General features: G+C 43.8%; 1 protein-coding gene across 4 annotated transcripts in view; it reads right to left on the bottom strand.

The window, feature by feature from the left end:
• zbtb4 (zinc finger and BTB domain containing 4) overlaps window positions 1–7,544 on the bottom strand; it is a 28,740-nt gene extending 21,196 nt beyond the window's left edge. Inside the window, exon 1 of one of the 4 annotated variants that reach the window (XM_047385423.1) lies at window positions 7,425–7,544. Coding sequence is in view for 1 of the 4 variants with exons in the window: in XM_047385421.1 (XP_047241377.1) it covers window positions 376–392 (17 nt within the window). In the remaining 3 variants the exon portion in view is untranslated. The other 3 variants (XM_047385424.1, XM_047385422.1, XM_047385421.1) reach the window with 3 other exon arrangements.
• Between the last annotated feature and the right edge of the window lie 4,616 nt (window positions 7,545–12,160).

The raw sequence follows: 12,160 nt of genomic DNA, 5'->3' as shown, positions 1-12,160 counted from the left end.
CATCATGTTTAACGCCCCTTCTGGTGTATACAGCCGATGTCACCCCTCATCTCCCACCTGAATCACAAACACGCAGGGGCTTCAATAAATGAAAAGTTTCATCAGCGTCTGTAAACGAGTCATCGCTCTTGAAAAAGAACTGCGTGGTGCGTCAGCAACCAGAGGGGAGGATGAGGGAGACGAGGCCTGTTACTGGCACACACACACACACGCACGCACGCACGCACGCACACACACACACACACACACACAAGGACAGACCCAGCATAGACACACACACACACACACTCATAAATAGTCTTCCACAAACACACTGCATAAATACGCACACCCACCAGCCCTCACACCCCGACACACGCAGAGTAAAATAAAAACCTTTTCCTCCTCTTCATGCACGGATCAGAGCCGCCAGCACAGCAGCAGCAGCAGCGGAGTGAAGCAGAAAAAAACAAGCAGGAAAACAACAAAATTCAGCCTCTCTTCCTCTTATTCTCCCTGTCTGTCTCTCAGGAAGGCGAGCATAGAAGAGAACGTACCTCGGAAAACCTCCTGCTGCATCTCTGCTGCGATGTGTTCTCTCCCCTTACACTCCCTCTCTCCCCCTCGGTTTCTGAGTGCGCACGCCTGCCTCAGTGCGTGTGTGTGTGTGAGTGAGCTACTGTGTGTGTGTGTTGAGAGAGAGGGAGAGTGCAGGGAGAGGCGGTGCACACACACATACAGGCAGCAGTGTGTGAAGACAGAGGGCAGGAGCGATTCTCACACTCGAACTTGCTTGCTCTCCTTCACTCCCCTTTTCTTGCTTTCTGTCTTTTTCCTCCTCTCTCACATCAGTTCTTGCCTCCTTAAAAAGAGGAATTCTATCTGGTTTTGGTCTTTTTTAAATTATCCAGCAAGTGAATCCTCCACACATCTAAACACCCTCAACTGACTCCCCCCCCCTCCTGAATCCAATCTTCTTTTTATTTGGAAGTGTTGTTCACTCTCTCCAACACACACAGATACTTTATATACACAAAGCCCAGCGATAGGGAGAGGGAGGGAGAGGGAGAGGCAGAGGGAGACAGACTGGGAGAGCAGGCAAGCAAGAGGACGCCATTTAAGCAGTTTGTTACGAGCACTGCAAGTCCCCAAAATGGCTGAAAACAAACAGGAACCATGCCAACTCCAAAAAACCTGGGCACCAAGGACAGACGGATGGAGGGATGAGAGGACGGAGAGGGGAGTGAGAGAGGAGTGAGCTGGAGGGACAGCAGGAAAGTGAGACAGGGGAGAGAGGACAAACTGGCCGCAGTCAAATGGTAGAAGGGAGCAAAACAAGTAAAGTTGAGGGAAAATGGAGGTGTTAAAGGGCCACTCCTGCCGTCTAGCACCACGCTTCAATAAAGTTTAGGGACCTTTATAGTCTTGTAACTAAAAGAATGGTGAAAATCAATGCTGGAACTCAAGGTCCCTGCTGGGAGGGATCAAATACCATAAAATAATGCCTGGTAAGACATTTGCAATAACTTTACAGGCAAAAACCTTTCAATGTGTCAAAGAAAAACTATTTTAATAAGCAACTTTGGACGACCAATGACAAGTCAGTCAGAAAATGGGAGGGACTAACTCTGCTGTCAAGCTGTCAGGCTGCTAATAGGATACAGTGCTCACAGTCCACACCAGGATGTGAAAGCTGGAACAGCTGCACATCCGTTGCAAGTTAATAACACATTCAGTTCAGGTAGATGTTCTAGTGTTCAGTAACCGACCGAGGAAAATCAAACCCTTTCTCCCACAGAAATTCATGGGAGTACAGATGAACTACAAATAAAAAAACGTGAATTATGTGCAGATCAACTTTAATTATATTAGAATGAAATAGAGCATCATTGAAAAGTTTATTTATTTCACTAATTCACTAATTCAAAAAAAAAAAAAAAATTAACTGTTATATTGTATAGATTTATTATTCCAAGTGTTTATTTCTATTAATTTCGATGATTATAGCTTATAGCTGATTAAATCCTAAAAACCCAGCTTGTCAGAAAATACAAATATTCCACAAGAATGATAAAATGCAGAATACAGAAATGTTTGCCTACCCATATTATGGACTATATAAGCATAGGGAAGCCTGCTGACTTCACTGCTGCTCAGCTGACAGATCATTTACACCCTCACAAGGAGGGTAAGTCACAAAAGCTAATTGTTAAAGGAGCTGGCTGTTCACAGTGCTGTATCCAAGCAAGTTAATGAAAAGTTGAGTGGAAGGAAAAAGTCTGTTGCAGAAGCAACAGTGTTAAATGCATCTTTAAGAGGATTGTGACACAAAGCCCACTCAAGAGTTTTAGAGAGATTCACATTGTGTGGTCTGCAGCTGAAGCCAGAGCTTCAAGAGCCACAACACAAATGTACCCATGATATGGGCAACAACTAACACATTCCCTGTCTTAAGGCAATCGTGAAGCAGAGACAACATCAGAAGGGTTAGGTTTAGTTAGGGTAGGGCTTTAATCTGGGCTATAAAGAAAAGGGACTGGACGGTTGTTCAGTGTCACATTTTATTTGGTCCCAGACTCAGGTGGAAGAGGAACAGCATCCAAACTACTGGAGGTCCTGAGTGACGTCCACACAGTCAGTGATGATTTGGAGAGCTATGTCATCTGCTGATGCTTGTCCACTGTGCAATTTCGAGGTCAATGTCAGCACAGCTGTTGAACAGGAAAGTTGACTGAATTTTATTTCATTTTCCAGCAGGATCTGGAACCTGAACACACTGATAAAAGTACCAATATCAGGTTTAATGACCATCACTGTACTCAATTGGACTCTGCAGCTCCTCCAAAGTCACCATGGGCATTCTGGCTACTTCTCTAATTATTACTGTCATTGCTGGGCTTGTACGTTTAGCTAAATGACCATGTCTTAATAGATCTGGAGTTGTGCCATACTCTTCATTTTCAGATATGGAAGGACTCTGTGAGATGTTGTAATATTGGGATTTAATTTTATAACCTAACCCCGCTTTAAAGTTCTCTACAGCTTTCTCCCTGACCTGCCTGCTATGTTCTTTGGTCTTCATGGTGCTGTTTGTTCTCTAATGTTCTCTAACAAACCTCTGATGACCTCGCATATCCGACGGAATATGCTGAGATGAAATTACACACAGGTGGACTCTAGTTACTAATAAAGTGATTTATGTGCGGGATTGGTTGCTCTAGACTGTAATTAGGGGTATCAAAATACAGGGGGCTGAATACAAATGCACAATACACTTGAGATTTTTATTTGTAAAAGGTTTTGAAAAATGCACATAATTTTCTTCTACTTTACAGTTACACACACCTTTGTTCTGATTTATCACAAAAAACTCCTAATAAAATACATTGAAATTTGTTGCTCTAATGTGACCACATGCGAAAAAGTTAACCAGGTATTTTTGCAAGGTGGTTATCTGGTATATTTGTATGTGTTTGTCTAACACAGTATGTTAGATAAAGAAAAACCACAGGGCGTCCTGGCAACTGGCAGGTTACAGTGAAAAAAGTTTAAAATAAATTCAGTCCATCAGGGAAGAAATTAGCTCAGGTTGCAAAACTAGGTCAAACGGGCTCCAGGCTCGTGTCTTTCCTCAACACTCGTGCGTTTTTGCTAACATGCATCAAAACAGTGACCAGAACTTTATGTTTTCTAAGACTTTTGAAGCCTCCCCCCACAACATATTTAACATCTCCATCAAAGCATTAGTAGCAGTATCCAGGGCAGCCAGTTTTCAAGTGTAAAATCAGTGGAATGCCTGTTTAAAAGAGAGGTGGGGAAAAGTTGGACTGACATGAACAGAAACTGGGGCACTCATTGACAGTCCATGCTCTCAGCTAAAAGGGTTCAAGTGTTGCCAGAGACAAAGCTGGCCAATTAACTGCTTTTAGAGCTACCTGGGGCTAGACCGGAACTACTGGGAACGAGATACCATTATGCTTTGTGGCACAAATTTAACACCGCCACTCAAACACCGTCCGGGCTTGTTTAACCAGGTGTCATTTGGAATTAATCTGTAAAAATCCATGTTGCGGTCGGTAGAAATTTAAATGTTCTTCCTCTGTCCGCTATGGACCACTCTGGGGCATTAGATTTTGTCTCAGCCGCATGAAGAGGCCATAAAAGTTCATAAAAAGTCCTGTTTTGCTACGGCACCATCATACTTCCCACTGTCCGTCCAAGTGGAGACACCCCCTCCCCTTCCTCCAGCAGCAACTCTCACTCAAGTACACACCAAGTGAACTATGACGCCAACAACCCGCCCTGCTCCTCCTCTACCCCCCTCCCCTCCGTGGCCTTTCCCTCTCTCCCTCTCTTTCATCACTCTATCCTAGCCTCTTTGTAGGCTGCCACACTTGTCTCCATGGGAACCGCTCAGGGACTGGGTGTTGTTCCTGTGACCTCTCTGGCTCATGGAGTTGGACAAACTTTTTTTCCTCTCTTCGACTCCCCCCACTACTTCCATCCTCTCTCAAGCACTCCTGCACATCTTCAAAGCATTTCCAGGGTGTGTGTGTGTGTGAGAGAGAGAAAACATGAAAACTAGATGTGAAATAATGGAAAGACAAAGCAAAGATAGGTCTTCTGTGTGAGACACAAACTGCCCGTTGGCAAAAACAATGTGTGTGTGGTGTGTGTGTGTTAGACCAAGGCAGGCGCTCAGTCCACGCATGTGTTCCAGCATTGTTCTGTGGCCGCAGCCGGTCGCAAGCTTCTTATTCAGAGACACCCCCGTCGTCCATCTATGCCTATTCATGGCTGTGCGGCCGAATGTGATCACAGCTTTTCACGCTGCGATAAAAAGCGAGACGACTGAATATGCAAATATGTAACAACTAAGGAAGTCATCTTGGTGCAAATTCTGAGCATTTATCTCATTAAGGTTTATTTGAGGTATTCCCTTTGAGCAAAAAAAAACCGGCATTAAATCAGTGCGGGTTGGTTTTAATGGACCAGCACAACTTCTTACAGAGGCACACAAACATTACCAGTTCCATTAAGCACTTAAAATAACTTTTCAGACTGGACTAGGTTTACTAGCTCATAAATGAGGAAGATGCTTATCCAAGGACCAAAAATAAAAAACATATTCGTCCTGTGATAGACTGGCAACCCAATGACCCCTGGAGATAGACACCAGCTACCCCAAGTCCCAGCATGTATAGGTGGATAAAATTCAAAAATATTGTATTTTTTTCATTACAGACTACTTAAATTACCCAAGTATTAAGTAATCTGCAGTTTTATAAATTTTTCATGCAATGACACAGACACCGGTTTTGTCTCTACAGCGCAGTGAGCTGTAGTAGGTGGTACTCAGCCTGAGCCGTGTCATTTAGTGAGTTGGTTTATTTTCACCTTTCACACCTTCTCATCAAGTAGAATTATTTAGATTACGATGGCTGGATAAATTACAGCCTAACAGGACTCTGAGTTTAAAGTTTACCAAACTGAGCCTCTCTGTAATACTTTTCATTGCAACATCTGTGGTGGATTTCTGTGATTACTGAAGGAGCAGAGCAGGGACTGAGGCAGACAGATAGCTGGAGCAGATGGTATCCATGAGGTAAAGTGTGACAAACTAACTACAGATTTAGCTGTAAGACTGTTCAACATCCATCGGTTTATTTCTCTTTCATTTTAAAGATACTTTCAAGATTTATTTTAAATTATCCGACTCGTGTTATTTTAAAACCTGAAAGCAAAACAAATAAATAAATAAATACTATAAAGCTCTCAACCAAAACCATTATTTCTCAGCCTTTAAGCAAAATAATCAATTAGGAGCATGCAGTTTTAAATGCAAACTGCTGCCTTTTTAATGGTAGTCAGTATTCATTTTTTAAAGCAATTGCACAATAAATAAGTAAACACTTGCACAATAAGACCTAAACTCCAAAATTATATCTCTATCAATTTTATGTTAGCTAATCCCGGTAAAAAAATGGTAAAAGCCTCAGAAAATGTATATTTAATTACATTGGCATAATACCTAATAACTAACTATTAATTTGAGTACATGAATTCACTGGGAACAAAAAACATCTCATATTACAAAAAATATATATTTATTTCCAAAATAAACCATTTTGGCACCCCCACAAAATCCTGCAAAATAAATGTGATAGAAACATTTTTTTCAACAATACTTTCCTGTATCTAGGAACTTTTAATTACTAATAAATAGCTTCCTTCTTCCCCAGGATACAAATAAGACATTGGACAGAACCCTGTTTCTCTAACACACTGTCAAAAATGGGAATGGCAAGAGAACACACCATTTAGGCAAGGCACATGTGTGTTGATTCTCATAAAGCAGTAAATGGCAACAGGGAAATAGCTGCTTGCCTACGCGAGCCAATATTTAAGTTTAAATTAATTATTAAAAAGTTTTAAAAACAACTGAAGCTGTGACTAACAATGCTGGACGAGGAAAGTGATGGTAAAAATATTACTAGCTGCTACAGAAAATAACCTTTAGAAAATATTGCCAGCAACTAAATTGTTCAGTGAGGCATAATTTACAATTGCCTTCTGTTTATTTCACCTCTTTGATAGGTAAAAATGCTAAAAGAAAATTACATTTATTTGGAAATACTTGTAATCATTGCTTTGACAAAAAACATAAAAATTGTATTAACAAACAGACATGAAAGCCTGAGCAATAAAACACAGAAAAGACATCTTTAACTTGTGAGATGTGAGAAGACGTTCACAAAAAGACGTCTGTTGATGTTTAAAGTTGCAATGTTGTTTGACAGCTTTTTCTCTTTAAAATAAAGCTGCACTATATTTGCATATACCTTTAAAACAAATGTTGATGGGCTGAATCGGGACAATAACCAGCTAAACTGAAGTAGCTACAAAGAAAATCTTCATGGATGTCTAGCATCTGAAGGGACAACGTTTAAGGCAAGATTTTTATTGTCTCGTTCTTGACATTTGCACGTAAAACAAGACCCCATCTGATGTTATGATTCAGGTCTGAAGTGTGGCCTAAACTGACCAGCAAATTGGGCTTAGCGCTTCCAGAAAACAGCTGCGTGAGTCAGATGTCTTGCTGTAGATGAGAAAGCTAAAGTTCAACCACTCAGTCAGCTCCCAGAATGCACGGTCACACCTGATGTTAGACTGTTTTTTTTGTTGCAGTGCAACAAAAAACCTGGCATTTCCTGAGCTGTTTTATGTCAGACCTTCAACTTGATGTTTGAATGCAAGCATAAAAGCAGCAGTATTGGTGGAAGCTGCATCACAATCAGAAACATTACACAAATCTGTGGTATATATGTGCTCTTCTTACTTTCAGCTTGTGTTCCTCCTGTCATGGATACCAGTGTGAAGAAATCCCGAGACATGTTCAAATGTTAGTAAACATCTCTAGTCATCTGCAGGAAGGGATGACTAACCTGCTCCCCAGCTGACTTGGAATGAGATCAAAGTGGGAAGTCAAACAACGTTCCGAGGAGTTCAGATGTCACTGGCTTCTTAAAGAGGAAGCTGCGGCTTTACAAAGCAGCCAACTCTGCCTCTGCACAGAGAAACGCAAGCACAGTAATGCAATAATGAAACCAAGGCACGGCTATTTTCTGGTCGTACAGACACAGCATCAGGGTTGTTTACTTTTGGAGGCTTGCATAAACTAAGGCGGAGTGTTGTTTGATCCCACAGCATTGTCCTACAGACACAGAGGAGGTGTGCAGAGCAACCAACCCTTAGCAGACAGAAGGAGAGAGAGACAAGCATGCCGGAGCATGCCTTCTGCTAATACTTCCCTGTTTATAGAAGCTTAAATCAGGGCAGCAACATAACCAGAAAAGCTGTGCAACAGCTCCACCAGGAAGGACTCTCTGTGCAGAATCCACATTTCAAATAAAGATGAAGTGTTTTTATGAACTAGTACATGGATTTACCTCAGAGCACAGGAGATAAATCTGATTGAAACATGGATATGAAAGTATTTTTACATCACAACATGCATAAAGAGCAGATTAAGGATTTAATGTTCATTAAAATGTTATATTTAACAGTCAACAACTCATTAATGGTTAAACCTGAACATAATGTATTTATTGTAGATCACATTATTTGATTAAAACCACTTGGATATTATCTGCGTGTATAGCACCAGCTACACTTTTTGGCACCCTTTGTGTTAAAGCCTTGAATTATTTAGCAGTTTCTTGCAGTAGTGTAATCACTGACCAAAATATCTGTAAAATCCAACCTTTTATCTGAGAAAATTTACTCCAGGGGGAAAATCCCATGTTAAAAATTGTTTGTTTTTGACAAAATCACTAGTAGGGCAAGTATTGGCACCCCTGCTGTTACTTTGTTTATTGTAATTTTGCCAGTAAAACACCAGTTGCTCTTCATCTATAACATTTCACAAAGTTGGAGTAAACATGGTCTCCCTAGATCTTCTTATGCTCTTGTTATCCTTCTCTGTAGTGATTTGGCTATGTGTTGCAAATCTTTATACTACTAAATCTCATTTTCAGTTTTCCATACTGTTTGTTTTTATTTATAATGGTATTTAAAATAATTTATGACTTCATGCACTCTAAAAAGGTCCCCAAGACCAATGAAAGAGAAACAGCCACGAAGCATCATAGATCCTCCGCCATACTTTACAAAAGGCACAAAAAGGGGGTGGTTCGCTGCATGTCTCCAGCGTCAATTGAACGGGATATGGGGTACACCCTGAACAGATCAGTAACAAAGAGACACACAGGAGAAATGATTATCAACACATATTTATACTTGAGAGAAATTCAGACAGTATAATGTAACTATTCTTTTACAGACATGTCTTTGGAGCCGATGAGAAAACGAAAATTCCCTGCAGAAAGATCCCGGGCCAGGAATTAAACCTGGAACCTTCTTGCTGCAAGTTAACAAAGCTAACCACTGCTCCACCACGCAGCCCCGTAGAGTTTAGAAATGTCCAAAAGATTATATTTGAAGGTTTCCAACAGGGTTTTTTCAGATGTTTTCTTTACCTCCCATCCTCCTCACAGTACATAATAGCAACATGCGCTAGACTGGCCCATCATCCATCCTATTGCATGGTGGCAACATGCAGTAGACTGGGACCTCATCCAGTCTACTGCATAATAGCAACATGCACTAGACTGGGCCCTCATCCATCCTATTGCATGGTGGCAACATGCAGTAGACTGGGACCTCATCCATCCTATTGCATGGTGGCAACATGCGCTAGACTGGGCCCTCATCCAGTCTACTGCATAATAGCAACATGCACTAGACTGGGCCCTCATCCAGCCTACTGCATAATAGCAACATGCGCTAGACTGGGCCCTCATCCAGCCTACTGCATAATAGCAACATGCGCTAGACTGGGCCCTCATCCAGCCTACTGCATAATAGCAACATGCACTAGACTGGGCCCTCATCCAGCCTACTGCATAATAGCAACATGCGCTAGACTGGGACCTCATCCATCCTATTGCATGGTGGCAACATGCGCTAGACTGGGCCCTCATCCAGTCTACTGCATAATAGCAACATGCACTAGACTGGGCCCTCATCCAGCCTACTGCATAATAGCAACATGCGCTAGACTGGGCCCTCATCCAGCCTACTGCATAATAGCAACATGCGCTAGACTGGGACCTCATCCATCCTATTGCATGGTGGCAACATGCGCTAGACTGGGCCCTCATCCAGTCTACTGCATAATAGCAACATGCACTAGACTGGGCCCTCATCCAGCCTACTGCATAATAGCAACATGCGCTAGACTGGGCTCTCATCCAGCCTATTGCATAATAGCAACATGCGCTAGACTGGGCCCTCATCCAGCCTACTGCATAATAGCAACATGCGCTAGACTGGGACCTCATCCAGCCTATTGCATAATAGCAACATGCGCTAGACTGGGCCCTCATCCAGTCTACTGCATAATAGCAACATGCGCTAGACTGGGCCCTCATCCATCCTATGGCATAATAGCAACATGCGCTAGACTGGCCCATCATCCATCCTATTGCATTGTGGCAACATGCAGTAGACTGTGACCTCATCCAGTCTACTGCATAATAGCAACATGCACTAGACTGGGCCCTCATCCATCCTATTGCATAATAGCAACATGCGCTAGACTGGGCCCTCATCCAGCCTATTGCATAATAGCAACATGCGCTAGACTAGGCCCTCATCCAGCCTACTGCATAATAGCAACATGCAGTAGACTGGGACCTCATCCATCCTATTGCATAATAGCAACATGCGCTAGACTGGCCCATCATCCATCCTATTGCATTGTGGCAACATGCAGTAGACTGTGACCTCATCCAGTCTACTGCATAATAGCAACATGCACTAGACTGGGCCCTCATCCATCCTATTGCATAATAGCAACATGCGCTAGACTGGGCCCTCATCCAGCCTACTGCATAATAGCAACATGCGCTAGACTGGGACCTCATCCATCCTATTGCATGGTGGCAACATGCGCTAGACTGGGCCCTCATCCAGTCTACTGCATAATAGCAACATGCACTAGACTGGGCCCTCATCCAGCCTACTGCATAATAGCAACATGCGCTAGACTGGGCTCTCATCCAGCCTATTGCATAATAGCAACATGCGCTAGACTGGGCCCTCATCCAGCCTACTGCATAATAGCAACATGCGCTAGACTGGGACCTCATCCAGCCTATTGCATAATAGCAACATGCGCTAGACTGGGCCCTCATCCAGTCTACTGCATAATAGCAACATGCGCTAGACTGGGCCCTCATCCATCCTATTGCATAATAGCAACATGCGCTAGACTGGCCCATCATCCATCCTATTGCATTGTGGCAACATGCAGTAGACTGTGACCTCATCCAGTCTACTGCATAATAGCAACATGCACTAGACTGGGCCCTCATCCATCCTATTGCATAATAGCAACATGCGCTAGACTGGGCCCTCATCCAGCCTATTGCATAATAGCAACATGCGCTAGACTAGGCCCTCATCCAGCCTACTGCATAATAGCAACATGCAGTAGACTGGGACCTCATCCATCCTATTGCATAATAGCAACATGCGCTAGACTGGGCCCTCATCCAGCCTATTGCATAATAGCAACATGCGCTAGACTGGGCCCTCATCCAGCCTACTGCATAATAGCAACATGCGCTAGACTGGGCCCTCATCCAGCCTACTGCATAATAGCAACATGCACTAGACTGGGCCCTCATCCATCCTACTGCATGGTGGCAACATGCGCTAGACTGGGCCCTCATCCATCCTACTGCATGGTGGCAACATACGCTAGACTGGGTCCTCATCCATCCTTCTGCATAATAGCAACATGCGCTAGACTGGGCCCTCATCCATCCTACTGCATGGTGGCAACATGTGCTAGACTGGGCCCTCATCCATCCTACTGCATGGTGGCAACATGCACTAGACTGGGCCCTCATCCATCCTTCTGCATAATAGCAACATGCACTAGACTGGGACCTCATCCATCCTTTTGCATGGTGGCAACATTCGCTAGACCGGGCCCTCATCCATCCTACTGCATGGGGGCAACATGCGCTAGACTGGGCCCTCATCCATCCTACTGCATAATAGCAACATGCGCTAGACTGGGCCCTCGTTCATCCTACTGCATGGTGGCAACATGCGCTAGACTGGGCCCTCATCCATCCTTCTGCATAATAGCAACATGTGCTAGACTGGGCCCTCATCCATCCTACTGCATGGGGGCAACATGCGCTAGACTGGGCCCTCATCCATCCTACTGCATGGGGGCAACATGCGCTAGACTGGGCCCTCGTCCATCCTACTGCATGGGAGCAACATGCGCTAGACTGGGCCCTCGTCCATCCTACTGCATGGGGGCAACATGCGCTAGACTGGGCCCTCATCCATCCTACTGCATGGTGGCAACATGCGCTAGACTGGGCCCTCATCCATCCTACTGCATGGTGGCAACATGCGCTAGACTGGACCCTCATCCATCCTACTGCATGGGGGCAACATGCGCTAGACTGGGCCCTCATCCATCCTATTGCATGGTGGCAACATGCAGTAGACTGGGCCCTCATCCATCCTATTGCATGGTGGCAACATGCAGTAGACTGGGCCCTCATCCATCCTATTGCATGGTGGCAACATGCAG

The sequence above is a fragment of the Girardinichthys multiradiatus genome, chromosome 14, assembly GCF_021462225.1.
Source record: "Girardinichthys multiradiatus isolate DD_20200921_A chromosome 14, DD_fGirMul_XY1, whole genome shotgun sequence".
Classification (NCBI taxonomy): domain Eukaryota; kingdom Metazoa; phylum Chordata; class Actinopteri; order Cyprinodontiformes; family Goodeidae; genus Girardinichthys; species Girardinichthys multiradiatus.
Note: the sequence above shows the minus strand (reverse complement) of the source record. Positions and strands in the feature narration are given on the sequence as shown.